Source organism: Cavia porcellus, unplaced genomic scaffold, assembly GCF_034190915.1.
Source record: "Cavia porcellus strain 051 isolate PalLab524CR breed Dunkin Hartley unplaced genomic scaffold, mCavPor4.1 scaffold_9, whole genome shotgun sequence".
Taxonomy (NCBI): Eukaryota; Metazoa; Chordata; class Mammalia; order Rodentia; family Caviidae; genus Cavia; species Cavia porcellus.
Genome location: NW_026947492.1, coordinates 88282132 through 88305514, shown reverse-complemented (window position 1 = coordinate 88305514; position 23383 = coordinate 88282132). Strand labels below are relative to the sequence as shown.

Sequence of the window (23383 nt, the reverse complement as noted above, 5' to 3'; positions counted from 1 at the left end):
ATTTTTAAAACTCATATATCTAAGCTCCTCAGTGTTACCATAGGCAACTGGGACTTCAATTTCAAACCACACACTCATACATGTATGCATACACGTACACAGGCAGAAATACTGGGTGTGGAAATCAGTTATGCAGACGAACATTCTCATATTATTAGTTCTCTTTCAAATGTGGGGGTGAAATTATGGAAGAGAGTTATTTAAGTAAAAGTATTTTTGCATACTAGGTGCTAAATGTAGCAATACAGATACGGTGCAGAGGGAACAAATTAGAAAACATTGCTTTGTCATGCTCACCTGTGCAAGAGAAGTCATCTACACGAATGTAACCCAGGACACAGTCACAGCGGTATAAGCCTGGCAGGTTCACACATACAGTATTGGCATGACAGTAATGCATCTTAGCAGCACATTCATCAATATCTGGAAGAAAAAAAAAGAATATCTGTTTAGTCAAGAAATTAAAACAAAGTGGGATCATCTTACAACGAAATTACAAAAGGCGAATGCTTACTGAAGTCAAGAGAAAAAAGAGACGCAGTAAAACCAAAGCCCAAGCACAAGTTAAGTGGTGCATTAGATCCTATCCTGAGCAAAAAGTACTTCTAGGAAAATGCATGTGAGACGTAACAGTGAAGAGTCCAGGAAGGATGAAGACAAAATCAATTATTCATCTCTAACCAAGGAGGCAATTGTAGCTAAAGGTTCAAAATCAAGGAGTTCTGCCTCCCGTGAGCTGATACCAGTTAATATTTATTGAGCATCTACACTACATAGAAAGCTTTTATTAGAGAGACCAAAAGAATCTAGCCCCTCTCTGCTCATGTCGAGCCAAGACACACTCTAACCCACCTATTAGGAAATGATGCTGCAGCCATTTCTTCCTCTGTTGAGAACAGAGACAGCAGCTGTGTTCTAACGCAAGTCAGTGCTTTCATCCTTTGTCCTGGGGACCCAGCCCACGTGATAGAAAAACAGGCTGACTCCACAAAAACTGCTGTTCTCTTTGGCACAGAAGTCAGAGTACCATCTACTTTTTTCCATAAAAGTTTATGATAAGAACTTACAACTTTCAGTAGACAGAATATTTTTCTGGAAATTATGAGTTCAAAAATGGATTTAGGATCATTTTATTCTAATTGCTGATAAGGGATGATGACAGAGGCAGATTATAGCACAGAAACCCAAGATGGAAAATGTGAGCTCTGTTTGTGGCTTCACTATTTAACAGCCAATGACTTGCATTTACCCTCCGTACCCGCGATTCCCATCAGTTTGTTCTCAGGATCAGTTCTGAATCTAAAGTTCTGTGTCTTTGAAGACATCATCCAAATTGATAAAAATGCAATTGATAAAAATGAATGAACTACAAACATTTGTAAATTCTAGCAAAGAAGTTAAATACCTGACACAAAATCACCTACTGCACTCAGATATGCTGTATTTTGGGATTGAACTCATAGACCAATGTCTTATTCACTATTATTTACTTCAAAAACACTCCCTGACAATGCTAGTTTGTCAAATAGGGTTTCAGTGAAGATAATCACTAATGTTCTACCACCCTTAATACACAGAAACTAAGGATAAAAATGACTACATTGGATCACTAGAAAACTCATTTTTATATTTATTATTAAGAGAAAAATATATTGATTTGTTTCCTAATAAAACACGCTGATATAACAGCAGACCATTTTCAGTGTTAAAGACTTAGGTAGGGTTGTAAATAAAAACTACTTTTGTATCATTGAGATCTTAAAAAGAGACCCACGGATAGCAAGAGTCTTGTAACCATGATATGAGACACAACACTAGAAATTGATGACAGGACTCAGGTAATCAACAACTTCCTATGCTGGTCTCCATCTCACAGTTGAGTCCAGGGGACCCAACCCAGAGCCAGAATCCTGAGGGAAGCAAGGAATTACTGCAGTGATGTTGCTAGAACACACAAGCTAAAAGATGGAATCACAGAGTATTAAGATTAAGAAACATAGAAGGGCAGAAAGAGTGAAGTACTGAGAGTAACAGTTTGGATACCCAGGAGGAGCCAGGTGTTGGGAAAGTTTGGTCTGGATTACTGATGTCCATAAAATCTCACCCATTTTCAGAGAATACAAATGAACCTCACCACTCTTTCTTAATAAAAGCCTGACCATATGACCGAGCATGGAATCTGAGCGCAGGCACTCAAGTATCACTTCTAGGTAGAAGGTCCAAGCCAGTATCTGGCTTAGCACATTTTCCTATTCTTGTCTTCCACATCACAGAAGTGCAGAGTTGAATAGTCCTTCCTGCTGGGGCTCTAGGTGAGAAACTGGCCACCTGGCTGAACTGTTGAACCTGTTATATAACCTAGAAATGTATTCTTATGGAGTTAAGACATTGAGCCTCCTCTGACTACTACAAAGGTAACTGTGAAAGGCAACTCAAAGAAAAAGATCACAAAGATTGATCTGAAAAGGTAAATCAGAATTCACCAAGTAGAGAATGAAGATGGGTACCCAGGACACTTTGAAGACTAAATTTTTCTCTGTAGATTTACGAAAGGGGAGAATCACTTAATCATGACTCCCAAAGAGTATTAGTTAAGCTGCTACCAAGTCCTGAAGCAAAGTGATGAACAAAATGCCATCCTAGGTTTCAACTGCCTAACAAATGATTGAAACAAAACTATGACAATTCCAAGAAAGGATATGAGACCCTTTAACAAGGGGATTTGACCTCCCAGAGGGTCAGAGAAATATTCTCTGTGGAAATGATGCTCCATCTGTGATCTGAAATAGAAGTGAAACAGAGACAAGGGAGAGAAACAACACAGAAAACAGAGAACCTTCCAGAAGACTTGGTTACACGCAGGAACTGTGCTTGTTTGAGATGTAACTCAAAAGACAAGGTTAAGACACATCCTGCCAGGTCCTGGGGGTCACATGTAGAAGCCAGCACTTTCATCAGGGCAGGGACACAATCTGATTTCTGTTTGTAAAGTATCACTCCAGTTGCAGTGAGGACAATGGATTGAGCAGCACATGCTAAACCATAAATCACCTTGGTCTTTCCCTCACAGGAACACAGTCACGCAAATGTCTGCCTTGTACTGCTGAGGGGCCCAGACATTCTGCAAGATGAGAGCCTAGGCAGGACTTGCCTTGAAGGTAATTCAGTCTTCACCCACCAGCCACAACTTGCGAGCAGGCTGCTGACAGCAATGACTGTGTCCCTGTCAAGGATCCTTGTCTGCTCCTCCCAGAGGACCCTCCTGTGGTCTCTCTGCAACCACTGAGAGTTCCCAGCTCACCCTGGTTTGAAGAAGTTACTTAGTTGGATGCAAATCAAACAGGCCATCCCCTTGTTTCATGGCATTCTAAGGACTTGAATCAAGATGTTTTCAAAAAATAGACAAAGGGATACTGAGAAAACGTCAAGAAGAATTGCTCATATAGATTTAACCCAATCTTTGTCTTTTGCCAACCATCCCGGACCCTGTGGTCAAACATCCTTGCTGCTCGCATGGTTTGGCTGAGAGTACATTTTGTTTCCAGTTCACACCATTTGTAATTTTGGCAGAACTAAAATGAAGCTAAAAAGCTGAAAAATGAACTGGAAAATTAAACTACCATGATCTTATCTTTGCTGCTTATCCTTCATCAGGAAAGGACATATAAAAGACACAGCCCAGTATAAATGGTGGTTAACAAATGGGAGAATCATTCAGCTGAGTCTCTAGAAGATGAAAGAAATGTAAGAAACTGCAAACTTATACTTTCAGAATAGGGAAGAGGGTGGCAGAGTGACAGATTCACCAAAATAAAGATTGCTTCTTCGTATCAGAAGATGTAGCCCAGCAGATAGTTTCAACAGGATTCAGGAGTGCTTCAAAAAGGAATCTGATTACAAGAGTCAAGACAGAATTAGCATCTTCAGAGACATGGGCTGCCTGAAGAAAATGACCTCCAGAAGAGAAAACACTGATTTTTAAAGTGAGCTAAGACAACGCTGCTTTGTTCACAGAAGTAGAGAGACTCTGAGAGGTAATGGATAATTACAAAGTAGGGGAAAAAGACCTCAATTTCCTGCTGGAAGAATAAACCAGTGTCAGCGACAGAGATCAAGTGGCCACAAAGCCATGGGGACTGTAACCACAGACCTGAGCTAACTCCTGGGTGCTGAACAGGGGGCTGAGGTGCTGCATCTCCCAAGGTGACGGTCACCCAAACCAAAGGCAAGACAGGGAAAAGCCCAAGTCTGGAGCTCAGGGCAGATGCTGAATCCATTCAAGTTTAGTCTCAAGCTAAACATCTGAATCAGCCCTCCCTACAAAAAAAAAAAAAAAAAAAAAAAAAAAAAAAAAAGTTTCTAGGAAGAACCACAATGAGCTTGAAGTCTACATAATACAAACAGACTTCAAAAGCACCTCTTTAGCTACAGAGTTATTAAGATAAGCAAGCGGCTAACTAGCACGTACATTGTAGACAGAACAGAACAAGAAACAGTGCCTGGGGGCCGGGGATTTAGCTCAGCAGGCATAAGCGCCTGCCTGGCAAGTGTGAGGAGGTCGTGAGTTTGGTCCCTAGCACCAAAAAAAAAAAAAAAAAAAAAAAAAAGAAACAGTGCCTGGCAGCTGACATTCCAAGTGCCTGTGATTTTTAGGTGTCAGACACTGGGCTAGGGACTCTACAGAGAATATCTCATCATTCAACTTAGACTTGATTACTCTAGAAGATCGGTATCCCCATGCCAGGATGGATAAACTGAGTCACAATGATTCTTAGATCACTTAGAACCCAAGGCACAAAACCATTCAACACAAAATTTGGATTTGCATCCAGGAAGTCCACCTCCGAAGTTGGCAGTTTCTGCCGTGCGAAGTTTTGACATGCAGTAACACTGCTGAGCTATGGCGATGTTTACTGTGCCCCAAGGTGCCATGATAGCTAGGAAAACAAGCAGACTTCCAAACTACAAGCCTGTGTGCAGCATCCTCAGAATATTTATTCCAGAGTACCATCCTGGTTAAAGTGTTAGTGTGGACCCATCCACCACTGCTTCCTTGGCTCTATTAATCAAATTCCAATATTTTCACATATTGGAATCCATTCACCCCAGGCCCCTGAGCAGGCAGATATGGGCATTCTGCTTGCAGTGGGAATGCGTAGCCTGGCACGGCCCCTTTCACAGGAGCTTGGTGTCTCCTATAGAATAGGAAATCAGTAATAGAGAAGCCTAGGTTTTTATAATAGTGTTACATATTGCTGAATAAACATTTATAACCCTTATTGCTGTATGTATCAGCTGGAGTGTAATGGAGCTCCAGTTGTGATTTATTCTTATAAACTGCTTGTCACCTTAGAAATATCAGAGCTTATCATCTGGTGGTCTTTGGAAATAATAAAAACACATGATTTACATCCCCAGGATTGCAAAGTACTTTGTTTCCATTTTTAAAAGGTGTATTTACAGTCTTCACAATGACTCTTGATGTGGCATAATGGTTCTTCACATACCATCAGCCACCACCTGCATAGAAGTTCAGAGCAAACTCAGACCCAAATTTAGCATCACTGTCATTAAAGTGCAGAGTCTAGAGAGCATACAGAAGTGTATGTAAAGAATCCTCTCAATAAAATAATGTGATTTATTCAGACTTACTAGGAAAGAATTTCTTATAAAAATACAATGGAGGGGCTGCATGGGGGAAGTGTCATACACTATTCCTACTGTAAGTTTAAAAGGAAAGCAGAGTGCTGGTGAAAACCAACTTACTGGGCCATATTCCATCCTAATAATCATTTGCATTTCATCTAATTTTGCCTGCCAATTCCAGGGACAACCCTCACACGCGACTGTACAGTACTTAGAATTCCATCCAACTAAGGCCCCTTGACCCCAAGCAGCACACTTGTCCTTTGCTGACTGCTGGACTGAGGGCATTAGAAATGACACTAAGAAGTCACACTAACTTCTCGTTGTTTCTAGTAGCTAACTGTGGGTTTGGGCGGGTCACTTTTTTCTGTAGATTGTGGTTTTCCAGTATATAAAATGAGAGCGCTGGACCAGAAGGCACTTACACCCTGGTTGTGATACTCTGCACAGAGTCCGGTGTTTCTGTCCCCTCATCATAGAAGCCTCCACTGGAATAATTTCTCCTGAGCCATCTCCTCTCCATGCAGAAGCCTGCAGACAGCCAGAGGCCTTCTCAAAAGGTGCTAGAAACAGTGTCTAGGTCACATGAGTAGGCATTTTTCCAGGAAACTGAGGGCAACTGGGATGAGCAAACAGATACACACACAACAGCACAACCCTGGACGTTTCTAGAGGGTGGTAAAATGATCTGCACAGCAGTTTTACCAGACTGATCTGACTTTGCAGAGATTTGTGGGCTACAGAAACACAGCAGTGATGGCCAGTTGGTGGGTGTATCAGAACTATAGATACCTTCCACTGTGACTTGGGATTTTTTAAAATTTTATGCCCACATAATTTTTTTATTTATTAGTTGCAGTGCACGGTGATTATATTCATCATGAAGAACTGATACAAGTGTACATTATAGCTTAATCCTCTTTTTATATCCTATTCCTCCTCCTTCCTTTTTTGTGGTACTGGGGATCAAACTCATAATCTTACGCTTGGAGGCAGGTGGTTACACCACTGACCTAAGTCCCCAGGCCTATTCTTCCCTTGTTTCCCTGTTCCTTTCAAGTGTTGGTCCCCTTCCCATTTGCAAAGCTCTGTTTCCATCATTTTACTCTTTCAATTCTTTCTCTCCATCCCTCTCCCTCCCTTACCTCCATCTTTAATTCTCTCATCTATTTGAAAATAATCTCCCACATGTGTGTATTACATATCCATATAAGAGAAACTATGTGATATTTAAATGTGTGTGTCTGGCTTATTTTATTTAACACCATGTTTTCAAGTTGCATTGATTTCTCTACAAAAGCCTCAAATATATCTTTCTTTATGGCAGAGTAGTGTTCCATTGTGTACAAATAGCACATTTGCTTTATCCATCCATCTGCTGATGGGCATATATGTCTCTAAGATCTAGATATTACAAATTGTACTGCTAGAAACAGAGGTATACATACATCACTTTAATAGAATGTCTCTTTCAGGAAGAAACTTAGATGAAAAGCTAGGTCAAATGAAATTTTTATTTTTAACTTTTTAGGAATCTTCACACTATTTTCCACAGTAGTTATAGCAGTTTACATTCCCATCAACAATTTAGAAGAATTTCTTTCCCCTCACATCCTCACCAGTATTTGTTATTATTTGATTTTTGAAGACAGACATTCTTTCTGGAATAAGATGGCATTTCAATGCAGTTGGAATTTATATTTCTTTATGTGAGTGTTGGGAGCCATTGAAGCTGAATAGATGTGCAGGGCTGTGGCATGGCAAGGTCTGGCAGAACTGAGAACAAAGACACACCTCAAAGGGCAAGATAGGCCACAGCTGGGCACACCTGGCTCCAACCCCAATCAATAAGATAGATATCGTAGCTGCAGGCATTTCACTCCTGTAGTGAAGGTTGCCTGGAGACTTTCTCCTAAGATAGTTCTCCTAATCTAACATAGTCTTACTTGGAGAAGTCTTTGACTCACTTCCAAGGTCCTGCTCCGGTTTCCTGTGTTTTCGTCTCTAACCCCTTCCTTGTTTGAAACTAAATAAATACAGGCTGCCCAGACAGATCCCTGGTCTTAACCCCCAGAGTCTTGAATTCTGGTTCTGATGCTCCTAGAGCCCTAAAATCATGCCACTTGTCCCATTTATTTAAACCTTCACCATACGCTCGCTTGGGGGATTGGGGATCTTGGCCAGGTCCCCAATACTGATCTGTAATATGAATGTGCCAATGAGTTGTAGGACAATGAATATGATCTCTACCTACTATGCAGAATGAGGGATACATGTCACTTTATATTTTTCCAAACCAACAGAATTAATAATGAGAATGATTCTTAATGTAATGTAAAGGATGCTGGGTCATTTTGATGTCTCAAAGTAAGTCTGTCAATTGCAATAAACGTACCACTCAGGGGAGGAAGTTGATAAAGGTCAGTGCGTGTGTGGGGGTAGGAACTTACAGGAAACCTTTGTGCTTTCAATTTTGCAGAAAACCTAGAATTTGTGTTTTAAAATATATTTAAATATTTTAAAATCAATTGTGGTAGTCAAAATATGTACTTCTTCTACAAATGAGAAGCTAGAGGCCAAGAGAAAAACTCTAAATTGTCCACAGTTATCCAGATGATCACTGCACTGAAAACAAAATAAAAAAATTTTTAATTCAGAAATAATGTTTATCCAGTGTCCTAAAGTTGTATTTCCTTCCTAAATTGAGGAGAGAAACACTCAAATGCCTACCGAAGCCAGGTTTAGAAATAAAGACCTAAGGTCTTTCTTATGACAAAGAGATAAGGTCTTTCATAAAAGATAAGATTTTTCTTACAAAAATGATACATCACTACCATGGTTGGAAAACAGCATGAAGAGTGTGGACTGTGGGGAACTGGAGGCTAGTCCAATACTGCCATGAAAAACTAACAAGACACTGCCCCCTCATTACTTGTGGGGCACCAGGCAGAGCTTGAAGGTTGTATATTTGTTAAAGCATTTAATAGTTACAAAATTATAAGGGACTAATACACTGAATGAGGTATACACATTACTATATATTTCATCTCCGACTTACAGATTGGTAAATAAAAGCGTATAAATAGGTGGTAAATCATCAAGATCAATAATTAGGAAGCGGACCTCTTTTTCCAGGGAATCAATTTAGGCAGCATGGCTCCAGAGCCTGCACCCTTCACACTGTAATAATGCCTCTCAAAAATTGTGCACTGTGAATATGATCTTTCTAGATAAACTGAAAATTCCAGGACCAATTTTCACATGTGACCCACTGATTACTGAAGAGTGTGTTATTGCGTTTCCACGTGTTTGTGGGATTTTTGCAGTATCTTTTATCGTTGATTTCTAATTTCATGGCAGTATGATCCAATAACATGCATGGGATAATTTCAGCTTTTTTGCATTTATTTAAATATGTTCTGTGAGCTAATATATGGTCTATTTTAGAGAATGAGCCATGTACTGCTGAGAAGAATGTGTATTCTGATGTTGTTGGATGGAACACTCTGTATATGCTATCAAGTCCATTTGTTCACAGGTGTGATTCAGTTCTGTTATTTCTTTGCTGATTTTCTGTTTGGTTGATCGGTCCCTTCATATCAATGGTGTGTAAAGGTCTCCTGTTATAATTGTGTTACCGCTAATTTGGGATTTCATTTATGTTAATACTTGTTTTACAAAACTGGGTGCTCTGGAATTTCGTGCATATACATTTAAGATAGTTATCTCTTTCTTTTGATGTTTTCCCCTAACAAGTATGTAATGACCTTCTGTATGTCTTCTGATTGTTATTGGTTTGAAGTTCACAATGTCTGCAAATAGAAGAGCTACCCTCACTTTGGGGGAGTTCCTGTTGCATGAAATATTGTTTTCCATCCTTTGACTTTCAGTCTGTGAGTATCCTTTTGGGTTAGATGGGTTTCTTGTAGACAGCATATGGTTGGGTTGTGTTTCTTGATTCATTCTGCCAGTCTGTTTCTTTTAATTGGTGCATTGAGACCATTTACATTAGTGCTTATAACTGTTATATGTTGGTTTATTGTTGACATGTTATTTTTCTGCTGTTGCATCTTTATCTTTCTGTTCTATTTGTCTGCTTTGCTTAGTGGTTTTTTCCTAAGTATATCTAAACTGTCTTCCAGTATTCTTTGCAAGGTTGGCTTGGTGATCATAAAGTTCTTCAGCTGTTCTTTTTCATGGAAGTATCTTATTTCTCCATCCATTTTGAAGGACAGTTTTTCAGGTACATCAGTCTAGGTTGGAAATAATTTTACTTTAGGACCTGAAATACTTCACTCGATGCTTTTCTTGACATTATTGTTTGTGTTGAGAAATCTTCTGTGATTCTGATAGGTTTTCCTTTATAGGTGATCTGTCTTTTCTCTCTGACAGCTTTTAATATTCTATTCTTTTCTTGGATTTCTGGGATGGTGATTATTATATGTCTGAGTGTAGTTTTATTTTGGTTATGGCTATTCAGAGTTCTATATGCTTCACTGATCCTGATATCAGTTTCCAATCTCATGTTTGGTAAATTTTGCGCTATTATTTCTCTAAATATCCTCTTGCCATCCTTTATGTTCTCCCCTTCTTTTTCATTTATCCCTATCAATCATATGTGGTTTTTCTTTGCATCATATTGCAGCTGTTGAGTTGTTATTTCCTGATTTCTTGTTATTTTTAAAAGATCTTTCCTTTCCTATTCACTTGCTGGAATCTTGTCTTCAACTCTGAAATTCTATCTTCACTTTAATTGAGGTGGTTTTTACAACTTTCAATAGAATTTTGATATCCGGTATATCTCTTTGAATCTGCTTCATGTATTCTGTTTGTTTCTTATATTGTTCATCCAGGGATTCTACCTTTTTGTTTAGTTCCTCCAATTTTTTAACTGTGTCTTCTTTAGATATGTTCAGCATGTCTTTCAATTCTTTTATCATTTCTTCTCTTACCTGGGAGATTGTTTCTAGTTTGAATTCCTTTAAAGCTTCCTGGAGTAGCTTCTTTATTTCAATTGTTATTATGTCTGATATTTCAGGTGTATGACATATATTTTCTTTTGTGTACATAGCTGCTAAGGTTTCTTGGGATGGGCTGGAGGTTTAAGATTGTAATTTAATCTTTTGTTTTGTCATTTTCCTACATTTCTGTGTTTCAAGTGTTATTCCAAGGCTTCCCCAGGGCCTGTTGTTAATCCTCTTTTATGCCCTCAGCTACTAGGACGCTGGCGGCCCAGTTCCCTGATTGAGAAAGGGTCACTATGGGTGAGGCAGGCTGGCTCAAGACCCATTGAGCTGGTCCAATGCAACAGGAAATTGCGAATTTCCCTTTCTGGGACCCAGCAAGGATTCCAAACTAGCTGGGCTTGGGGGATGGTGTGGGGACACTCAACCTAGGCCGCCCAGCCTCTGGAACCTATGGCACTGGCAGGCCCATAATTCCAGAGTCAGCCAAGCCTGGCAGGGTGCAGTGAGACCTGTACAGGCCAGTTCAAGACCGGCCAAGGTGGTCCAGTGCAACAGGAAGCTGCAAAATTCCCTTGAAAGGGCCAGGACATGCTGGTGTAGATTGGTGCTCTCACAGGAAGAAACCCCAGACAACTTACTCTCGCCCTCACTTTCTCTTCCATGTGAAGGCAGGAAGAAGGTGACTGCTCGCAAATCTGGAAGAAAATCATTCTAGAACCTTATGGTGCCAGCACCCAGATATCACACCTCCAAACTCAAAACTGTAAGACATCAATTATGATTTCAGTCCCCCAGTCTACGGTACTTCTCTATGGCAGCCACAGCTGAGTCACAGGATAGCTCTCTCAGGCTCTCAGCTTTCTGATGAAATGGATTTTTACATCATCTTTTAAAATATATGTCAAACATGCTTGTTCTGCCCGACCACATATGTTCAGAACGAAAACTCAAAAGGATGTTTTGTTCATCCCATGAATACTAAGGAAATTTTCTTAGAGCTGATGGAAGATGACATACTTTTAAGGTTAGACTCTAGGGTTGCTGATATTTTTAAAGAATTTCCTGTACATAGTTATGGCCAATATTTAGAAACTCAGGATAAGGTATTTCCCCGCCCCCCTGCTGGTTTCAACTTCAGAATCAAACACTGTCAATAAAGAAGCACATCTTTTTTGTGCCTTTGGCATTTTAGCACAATGGTGTTAGAAAAGCAGCATAAAACCTATCCCGTGATCTTCTTTTCACCCTAGCTCTGGTGAACTTCAAGGGTGACCATAAACTGATGCCAAGAGTCTGCAAGGAAAAACACACATGGAGACAAGGGCAACTGATTCTGCCTCTGCCCTGAGCTGCAGTGCATCTTACCTACATCTGTCACTGTCTGAGCTCCACCTCAGTGGACAGTAACAACACAACCAGGGCACAACCAAGATGTCCAAGTTCCCCCATGTGTCACAACTCAGATTAGTCAGAAAAACCCAGGAAAAAAGCTACACTGAGCTTTTGTCTTCCCTACAACTGGAATGGTATATTCAAGACATACTGAAAGATAGCTAAATACCTCAAACAGTAAAGGTTCCAGATGTCAGTGAAACAGGATCTCTATCCCTCATAGACCCGTGCTCAGCCAGGAGGGAGGGGTCATATAAGCATGGACTGAGAATGCCCACTGCAAGTTCTCTTAGGATTAGGTAGGCTAATTTCAACGGATGTGACAACAGTGATTCATTCAAAAGAGGGCATTTTATTGCAGTCTTGATAAAGAAAGATGCCTTAACAAATATTGATGGCCTTTCCTAATTACTTTGACTCTATCTGATTGTGTTCTTGCTTAACAAAAACAAAGGACAGTCAGTCACAAATCAATGAGACGCAAGAAAATAAAATCAAGGAATCCATTTGTTGTGCTCAGGGTTACAAGGAAATCAACTTAATAGAGGACACATAATTTATAAATTATTTTATAATATTCACCCAAAGAGTCAAATCCAATACAGTGCAGGAAATCTGCCTACACACTAAAAAAACCCCAAAGAATTTGACTGAAGGCCTGCATCCCAGGTAATGTCCTACATGAGTCCAGCTGAAGACCAGAGCCCAAATGTCTCATGCAAATCTGTTTCATGGATCTATGCTGGGAAGACCTAAAGGTCACTGGAGGAAACTAGAAAATCTGTGCCAGCAGGATGAGAGATCTGTGCCAGCAGCCCAGGGGTGAGCCTGGAAGTGATGCTCAAAGTAAGGACCAGAGCTCCCCCAAAAAGTATCACAGCCATTCTCAGCAACAATGACATCTCGAGCAATGAGAACAGCACAGTTCCTATTAGGAATCCAGCGTGACAGCTTCTCCTGGAGACTGAATAGCACACTATCTTGCCCTCTGAATCCAGAAAGAAATGCTCAAAGTAAAGACCAGAGCTACTCCAAAGTGAACCACAGCCATTCTCAGTAACAAGGTCCCGAGTTACTCTGACAATGAGAACAGCCAAGTTCATATCAGGAAAGATGCTCAAACAGTGGCAACAGGAGAACCAACACCTGTTCCACTCCAGTCCTCTTCTTTATGTTGAGAACAATCTTTAGGTGGGTCATCCATAGCAGCGCCCATTTGAAGACTGACTCAGTTCAGCAGGTTGTTACAAGGTGACCACCAACTGTTAATCTACCACACCATTTTATCTTCTTTGTCTCTTGTTGTGACTCTTCCTTACCATAATGGGTGGCATTAATCAATTACCTCTTTGTGCCAGGCACAGGCTTAAGAATTCTACATACATTGATTTATTTCATCTTTACTAGCACCACATAGGTATTACTAACATTTTTATTTTATGTGGTATAAAGGCTGACTGATTGTGTCTACTTGAGAAGTTTAGAAGTTTAACTAAGTCAACTCAGGATTCTACATCCTAGGGTAGAGAGGACCCACCCAGGTACGGATCATTGCCTGGACAGTACAATGGGGAAATGAGGAAAGACAGATCTGCCTCTGTTCTTCAGAGGAGATCCAGTCTTCTCCTTCAGCTTGGAGGTCATCTCCTGGCTTCTAGTGCAGACTCTTTGGCTTCTGCCTCAGATCCTTCAGTCTCCTAGCATAGACCTATCAGCCTGATACGGACTTGTAAGGCCCCTGCAGTGTGCTCCAGACCTTGGATCGAATCCTTCAGCTCCAGGGTGCAGACCCCCTCTGCATGCTCCCTCACCTAACACGAGGTTGACCACTGTAAACCACTCTTGTAATTTCTTACACCTTTGTATATCTTATGTTTTATCCTTTTCTCTAGTAAAATACGGGCTGACACATGTGGGCAGAATAAATTAACCAGAAGGAAGATGGCTCTACACAATTTCTATCCATGGCATCTACTCTTTTCTGGCGTTCTACAAAGCAAACTTCACTTTTTTCTACAAGAATATCCACCTTCCTTGATTAATCAAATATCATATAGTCACTTGGTCAAGTTATTAATTCCCTGCTTCCACTAAGCAGTTGAAATAAAAAGCACAAGCTTTAATCTTTTAAAAATAAATAGTTTGGTGCTGGAGGTTCAGATTCACTACAATATCACATCGAATATCAGACTCTGAATTACAGACAAGCAGGGATCTACAAGCAGGCAGTTGGGTTCAAGAAATCCATTCCCTCTTTTCCACCCTGTCTCTAAGTTAGCAAATAAGAAACAAGGCTGGTGACACAGGAAGTCCATCACTGCTTGGGCTCAACTCCCAATATCAGCAAACAAACAGAAAGGAATGGATGGAGAGGACAGACAAAGACATTCTAACCCAACTGCTTCCCTTTGAAAACAATTCCCAAAAGGGAAAGAACCACACCATCCTGAAACCGGGACATGACACGGCAGAAAACCAGTGTCTCCACTGTTCAATGGATCTGAAGCTACTTTTCTAAATGGAAGGATTCTTCTGAACAATAGCAAACATCTGTAAAGTGCTTTGTGAGAGCTATTCCTTACCCCATTATTTACTGATAGAGCCCTCCTTATAACTTCTGAGCAGGCACAACTTTTCAGCCTCCCAAAACAGGAAGTGAGACAGGAGAGACTAAACAACTTGACCTTTGACACATAACAAGTAAGAGACAAAGAACAAAAGCTAAGGTAGACTCCAGGTGGCCCCCTCTCAGTGGGGTGACTTCGCCTACCATGAGGTGTAGGGCTGGGGATTTAGCTCAGCGGCATAAGTGCCTGCCTTGTAATCAGGCAGTCATGAGTTCGATCCCTGGTTCCGATAAAAATGAAAAAGACAAAAAAAAAAAAAAAAAAAGAAAGAAAGAAAGAAAGAAAAGCCTACCATGAGGTGAAACACCTGATCATGAGGCAGGATGGCTGGATCAGAGACATTACGGAGGTCTGTGTTTCTCCAACACACAGCTAGGGGTCTGTGGCACTAAATGTCAGGGGAGAAAACATGTCCCAAAGATTCCTTAGAGGATAGATGACAGAGGGATAAGAAGCTCTGCACTACACTGCGCTGTCTCCTCTGCAGTAACATCCAGCGCGAGAGACCAGGAAAACAGAACGGAGGAAAGCTGTGTGAGAAAGCAGAGGCTCAGGTCTGCACATGCCCAGGACATGAGCACATGAACAGGAACATGAGAACAATCCCTTTGCCGCCAATGTAAATGACTCCACGGAAAATGCTAGGAGGTACAGTCCCCTCGTCCAGTTCTCTGGGCACCTATCTATAAATGGAGTTGTCAGGCCAGATGGAAATTCAGTGTTTAAGTTCTGATAAAACATCAGCAGTTCTCCATTGTCCCTCCAGCCTACATTGGGTTTTCCCATGGACTGGGGGACTCTAGGGCTTAGAGAGAGGTGTGGCCAGCCATTGCTTAAGAGGTACAAAGCTTCTGTCTGGGTTGATAAAGATTTTTTTTTTTTTTTTTTTTTTTTTGGTTTGCTTCTTTGTTGGTCTTTTTGAGACAGGGTCTCACTTTGCAGTTCAGGCTGGCCCCGAGCTCACTGTGTAGCACAGGCTGGTCTCAAAGTTACAATGATCCTCCTGCCTCAGCCTCCCAAGTGCTGGAGTTACAGGCATGCACCGCCACACCCAGCTAATGTGATGAAAGATCTTTAAAAACAATTCAGTGATAGGAGATGGTTGTACAACACTGTGATTGTTACCGCTGCCATTGAAATGTACCTTTGAAGGGGCCACAGTGGTAAGTCTTGTGTTGTATATAAATATGTGTAGTTGTAGCACATTTTGTGAAATAACATATTAAAAATTATACCCTTTACACAATAAGTTATATAGTATATGAATTATATGGTCATGAATGTGTTCAAAAATTAGAAGGAGGCCAGTCACAGTCCTGTACTTCTCCTTTCTCGAAGTAGATGACAGCATATATGACACTTAGAAGCTGAATACCATGACCAGAAAGAAAAAAACTGAAGGATCTCAGTCCAAATTCCTAGCTTTACCAGCTGTTAACATTAATCTGGAAAGGTTTCATGATACTTATGGACTTACGCCTCTCCTTCTGAAGGACAGTCGCTGTGGAGAGGTACAGTGAGATAGGGTTTGGAACAGAGTATCTAACTTTCGAGGCTGCTCTGCCTGTCCTGTTTCAAAGGTGATCATTCTGCTCAAGTTCCCCTGCCTTCTCACTTGCCTCCTAGGCCCTGGAGATCTAAATGAAAGCCAGTGTTAGCTAATGTCAGTGCCCCTTACTCCCAGTGCTCAGCCTGGCTCCCCCAGTGACCTGGCTGAGGTTCCTCCAAAGACATGGCAGTCATTCACCCCTCCTCGCCCCATAATTCCCCACAGTGGGGATGCACAACAAACTGCTCACACAAATTGGTTCTTCTTGTCCCCTCCCTGAGCCCAGCTGCTATTGCCTGGATTATTTGAAGGCCTGCTCGTTATTGATCTGTTGAAAGAGAGAGAGAGAAAAAGAGAGAGAGAGAGAGAGAGGCTCTTCATGTGCATGCCCACATATGTACTCTTTATTGTCTTTGCCCTGTAAATTGTGAAAGAAATTAAAACTCTTAAATTTAAGAACTCAGAACATGTGCCTCTGATTAGCAATGATGGCAAAATACGAGATTGCTGAATACACAAAAGGCTGATAATAATTGGTCAGGCTATCTTTGGTATGTAAACAAATTTTGGGGAAAAATAAATTTAAAATATTTCTGACATAATAATGAAAAGCATTCTTGGAGAATAAAAAGTATTAATATCTTTGACTTTTGGTATCCATTGACATCAAATTTGGACACTTTATTTTACAATTTTAGGATACATTCCCTACATGCAGACGCAGGAGGGGAGTGACAGAAGGAAGTAAGTGATACTTATTATCTTATGGCATCATGAAAAATTACTGGGAAAAGAAGCTGAAGGAAGAAAGTGGGGCCAGAGTCCAAATAATGACAGCAGCCATCTCTTTCCCTTCCTCATCTTCTTTCTTCTCTTTCCCCTCCTCTGTCTCTATCTCCTCCTTCTCTTCCTCTTCTTTCTCCTCTCATGCCAATGCCCCACTTTGGTACCATCAGGGATCTCTGAACCGTCTCACCAGGAATATTCATTGTTTCTCCACGTATGACTTTCCTACCTTAAATGGGGCAGCTGGCCTGGGAGGGGTTCTCACTATGAGTTCCTGAGGGACAGTATGCTTCTCTGGGCCCCATTTGAGCCCTTGGGGGCTCATCTTGCCCTCAGGAGCTCAGCTGTCCAGGAATGATGCTGGCCAGGTTATAGAGACCAGGCAAGCTTGGTCATGGCTCCCACAGTGAACAGGACAGACAGACAGACATGCACAGAGGAGGACATTGATATGCTGAAGGCACTCTGAAGAAAACATGCAAGGAAAATTCACAGACAGGTGAGGAGCATCTGTGAAAGGGCATGCCAGAACCTCAAAAAAGGTGGAGAAGGGAGAAGGAAGAAAGTAGGAACAGGGACATGGGAAGGAGATTATCACAGGAAACCATGCAGCAGTTGAAATACCCCATCTGTAAAAGTGACTTCACACAATGGATGCAGTTTGAAGGAAGGAGCTGACAGTAGGGAGAGCATGCAGGGACCATGCTGAGAACAGCACTGGTGGAAGGGGGCACGGAGGTCTGGCCATGGTGGGCTGACAAGTGGAGTGAAAACCCGATAGTTCAGATCTGGGAGATCCTGCCTGCTGATCAGTCTATCAGAGCTTGTGATTCTAGGAGTAGACACCTGAAGCAACGGCAGGAGAACAGGAAGTAGCATTGGAGCGAAGAAGACTACAGTCACAGAAGTAAAAACATGTCAGGCTGGGATTTGGCCCAGAATAACCAGACACCTTTGTGTGAATTTGCAGCCTGAGCACCCAGTGAAAGAAAGACTGTGGCCAGGAGTTTCTCACTGACAGTAGCTAGAAAGGACATCAGGAGTCATGATGGATGGCTGAGGCTTCCACAGAGAAATCATTTTGCATAAGGAAGAAATGACTCCAGGTGCACCAAGGCTGTCTTTAAGAAGCTGATACTGCATCTGGGGTTCAAAGCAGCCTCCTCTGTGATTGCTGCTCCCTGGGGATTTCAGAAGACCAAGAGCAGGAGCCTTTGCTAGCACAGCAAGGAGAGTTCCAGAGAATGCAGCTCAGTGGGAGCAAAAAGGACAGGAGAAAGAAAACTTAGCTCTAAGGACATTCGAGATAGAAGTGGGCATAATTTCTACCAGAGGACGAGTAACAAAAAGCCTGGAGGTGGGGACAGTGAGCCAGGACAAAGGCACTGAGAGATACTGGGCTCCCACAGCCACTGCCGATCAGCTGAGATGATGTGAAAGGCTTGTGAGGCTGCAGGGTTACAGCTTAGGTGACAAGTACACTTGGCACGGGCCACAAAAATGAGGGAGGTGCTCTGTAAATATTATGCACAGGAAAGGAAAAAGGAATCACATCTCCTGGTGAGTTCTTATGATGTACACCCAGACTGGACGCTCTTCTTACCTGTCCTTCCTGCAAATGCATTATCATCCTTCTAAACCTGTCTATGGCGCAACACAACAAGGAAGTCCCCACTTGCAATTCTCCAGCCTTCCACTGGATCACCTGTGACATGCCACATCTACCTAACTCATGATCTTCCCTTGTAGAAGAACCACCATGTGCCCTTTCCGATTTTCATAAAAGCATCTTCTGCAAATTTAAATATTACAGTCGTCATCTGTGCATGTGCCCACTCCCCTGCTGGTCTGCTTTCCTCAAACACAGGAACTTTCTTACCTTGCTTATCCCCAGCCTCCATCGAAAACACTAGCTAACACCAAATGTGGGTTAAAGGTTTCTGAAAATAAGCCACTGAGAATCCTAATGGGATGGAAGGATAGGTGGTGCATAAATGATAAATATAGTGACAGATAAGCTCTGTGATGAGTATCTTACCTCTTAAAGTAAGAATGAGAATTAGAGGAATAAATAGAAGTTGGCGTGACAATGACTACTTTGCTTACTCACCGGAAATGGCTACAAAATTCTGCACTATTTGCCCTCTAGAGGTCAACACGAACTTCTGTACAGTGCCAACCTACTTCTACTCATGCTTCTGTGCTTTTGCTATCAACTTGAGAACATCATTTCTTTACTAAACCACGTTCTCCTACAACTGACTTATTTAAGCCAGTTATAAGGTCAGTTCTCAAGTCACTAACTATTTCTCTAGGTACACTTTATAACATTGCTCTGGAACCTTCATCTAAGCTGTCTAAAGATCAAGATAAAATCTGCTAAGTAATGTGATGCATTTTCCTGCTCTAGGAGAGGTCTTCAGAGAAAGGGTGCCTATCAGTGAGGTAAAGTTTAGCAAGAAGGAACCACCTAATGCTGTCACAGAACAGTAGCTACAGTTCATCAAATACCTAGCATGTTCTAGGAAACACACTCATTAACTTTGATCTACATGATTCTTCAAGGCATATTCCCCTTACAGCCAAGAAAATAAAGATTCAAAAAACTAAAATGTTTCCCTTAGGAAATGATATCATTAGCAAGGGATAAAAGCCAAGGTTCAAACTCCAATTTATTCTATTTTGAAGCTTCCATACTTTCTGTGATGTGACAACAGACTTGGTGAGAAAGAGAACACGTCCATTGTCTGGGTGAAAATATGTTATTTGCCTACCAAAGAACTAGAGGTTTTGCCTCAGACTCAAATTCCACCAAGTAGGAAAAGATCCCTCAACAAACACATTCATAAACTTGTTTGTCTAAAGTGAAAATTAAAATGAATACATTTCTCTGGCAAGTAAACAGGTTGAGAAAGCCAAGGTTTCCACAGACCCCCGTGCATTTCTGGAATCGCTCTCATCTCCCCGAAGTGCATCTTGCTCCAGTTACCTGATGGCTCCATGAAGGAAAGGTCATGTGGCTGAAAATGAACAAGAGATGAACCCAAATCCCAGACTCCCTGACCTCAAGTTCATCATAGTTTATCAGAAATACACTGCAACCATCAACATGAATGGTGTTTCCAATACAGCAAAACTACCTTTTAGACCTAGAGAAATAATTACTGAACATAAACATAGAAAACCCAATGCCTTTTCCATTATTTATCCTCCACGTCAGGGCTGCATTTTGCTTACCCTCCTGGGGAGTGCTAACCATAACTTCCTAACACTCCTCCTAACAAATGGTGCCTTGAGTGGTGGGAAGATGAACTGGCCTTCATAAACCCAGCAGAGACCAATGTTTATGGGATATTTAACTCTCCTTCTCTGGGATTTCTCTTCTTTGTGGGATCATTTTACTTTCCGTGCCATTGTACATCTCCAACTGCACAAAATATCAAAACGGAAGTTGAACTTCAATAAGAGATGAAAAGAATCAGCTCAAAAATACAAAGGGGTCCATGCAAAGCCTTGGTCCTCTCTACCATTATAACAGACAGAGTTCACAATGAGAAACAGCCTTGGCTGACAGCCCCTGCTCACCAATAAAGATCACTATGACAGTGAGGGGTAGCGAAGCAGCCCAGGCTCATTTCTGGAAATGGTCTGCCACAGAAACCCTCTCTCTTAACTGTCCTCCTTCTTCTGAAATATCCCAAAGTGCCTAGATTGTTCTCTTGCAGTGAACCAGGCAGGAACTACCAATGTTCTCACTTGGATTAGAAAGTGTGCCCGTTCCCAAGAATCCCACCTAATCAAAGATGGCCATGCCCTTTCCTTCATATACTCGCTGAAACTCAGTGTGTTCAAACCCTGCAGAAATAAAACATTGTAGCTGATGGATTCCCCTGCCACAAGGTTATCAATAAATAAAATATGTTAAAGTTGTCTCACAACTGGTTTTGTTTCTGACAAAATTTATGTAGTTATCCACGTACACATGGACTCACATGAGGATTTGGGAAATGACTTACAGCTCACATCATATGACGATGAGACAAACCCAGTAAAAGAGGGGTAACATGCTCCGATGTTGGGAAGAGAGAGTGATCCACTATGACTTTTCATCCCAATCTAACTGATAATTTTATTTAATAATATTCATATTTTAGATGAATTTCAAGGGATTACCACGTGGTTATTTTTCTGCTTGCCTTTTTACACATCTTGAAGATGAGAGGGGAAAATGAGACATATTAATATAATTAAACTCCTTTCCATTTGGCTGCTAATTATTTTATTTTTATAGTCCATTACACCGGATTCTGCGACTAGCCCGGCAGAACACTGGGATACGGCACTCCAACTGAACGCTTCTTTCCTTAACACTGCTGGCCTCTGAAAACTAGTGATACTAGGCTAACACTTCCAGCAATTTTATTTCCCATCCTTCATTTGTGGGAGAGGCAGCAGGAAAGCGTCACTTCTCCCTTTTTATCTTTAATGCCCTTACACTGGCTGTCACCTATCTCTGTACTGTAATACTGACTACTCTCTCCTTAAATTCTCAGAGATGCTATCCTCAGAAGACAAACCTTAGCAGGCCACCCACATAACTGATCGTGAATTCCCCATGTCCCTGACAACCTTTAGCTGTGGCATTTTGAAAGACCTTATACCTCTGAAAAATCACATGCTGATCAAAATTCTGGTGGGGCCAATGACTCACTCTACCTAAAAAAATGTTCCATATCTCCCAAGAAGCATGAACATTGCGCTCTACAACCATTTTCAACATACACTTTTTAAAAACTAGAAATGAGGTAAGAGTAGCAGGCTGTGGTAAGAAACTAATACTCTCACTCTGCAACCAAAATAAAATGGTATTTATTTGACCTACATATGCAGCAGACGACAGTATGAGGTGGAGGAAAAATGACTTGTTGCTGTCAATATGAATCTGTCATATTTCAATGGCTCATTCTAGTTGATCAAGGAAGAGGCCAGAAATGGAGAGAGAAAGGACATCTCTGGGTTTGGGGCCAAAATGAGGTTTAAATCTGGACTCACACACTAGCTTTATTAGTTTAAGCAAATCCTTCCCTTCTCTGTTTACTTATGGGAAACTCATAAATAATAGTAAGACAAGACAGAGAAGCTCTTGGCTTCAAAAGATTTATTTTTTGCTCACACATAATGATAACATTTGTCAGTATGCTAATGAAAAATAGAGAACACATATATCTTTTTGTGAATTTGATCATCGGCATAAAGTTACAACACTAGTAACTAATGGAATATTTTCATTTTTCCCTTATCTCCAGATAACATACATATTAAAATTTTTAAGGGGCTGGGGATTTAGCTCAGTGGCATAAGCGCCTGCCATGCAAGCGGGCAGTCGAGAGTTGGATCCCTGGTACCAATAAAAATGAAAAAGACAAAAAAAAATTTAGGCATAACCTAAGGAGACTCAAGCAAAATGATCTTTAGAAAACATTTCAGGATCTAAACATAAAATTCTCTCTTCCTACCTAGTTCCACACTTGAAGATTAATAAAAATGTTGCTTCTAATTTCTTTGCTCTTGGCTATAAATAAAAAGAGTATTTTCACTCTCTGCTGCCCTGCTGTCAAAGTCAGGTTCTGTCTTCAGGAAAAAATCCTTCCATCAGGCTCAGCAGTTCAGTTGTCATTCATGCTTTTTTCCTCTGTCATTCAAGATTTTTTTTTTCAATCTACATTTAAACCTGAAATTTCTATCTAAAAGTCAGGATGGATTTTATCTTAAATTAAAAGCAGTTTATTAGAACAAAATTGATAAAACATTGATTATTTTAAAAGTAAAAGAAGTCTTGCAGAACTAAGAATTTCCCATCTGCGTTTGGGAAGGTCGAGTCCTGGATATAAACTTAACTGGACAACAGAAGTCAGTGGCTGTTGGTGGCAAACCAGGTAGAGAATCCATTCTCAGCTCAAAGGTAATCACTCCGTCTTGGGCAGGATGATTTGCTGAGAAATCTCCCAACTCCATCTACTCCATTCTTAAAGATATTATTCAACTAAATGAAAACACTAGTGCTTTTAATGTTAAGCAAAAGCCAAATCTTATTCTAGCATAATTCATGTGTCCAACTTCATCCCTTAGAAAGCAAAACGTTAAAATTACAAAGTTCAAAGCTTGAAAGTTTAGAAGCTGAAGCAGGACACAGAGGATTCTCTCTCTGCCCTCTGAAGTGTTTGTGACTATCAGCCAATTCTGCTCCAGAATGAAATACCTGGGAGGGACTAACAGCTCAGTAGGGTTAAAGTTTTGCGGTGCCTCTTGTTTCTTTTGCTTTGCCATGCTGAGGCTTGAACCTCTGTCTTTGTTATATTCCCACCCCTGAGATGTGAGGCTTAAGATGAGTGGGCCCATAGGCTTGGTCCGTGGGA

The 23383-nt window shown here is 41.1% G+C and overlaps 1 protein-coding gene across 2 annotated transcripts in view; it reads right to left on the bottom strand.

Moving 5' to 3' along the window:
- The window catches only part of LOC100728286 (protein kinase C-binding protein NELL1), a 755088-nt gene that overhangs the window by 381748 nt on the left and 349957 nt on the right, over positions 1 to 23383 (bottom strand). For both annotated transcript variants that reach the window (XM_063256788.1, XM_063256789.1), the window contains exon 13: positions 298 to 423. In XM_063256788.1, coding sequence (XP_063112858.1) covers positions 298 to 423 — 126 coding nt within the window. The remainder of the gene's footprint in view (positions 1 to 297; positions 424 to 23383) is intronic.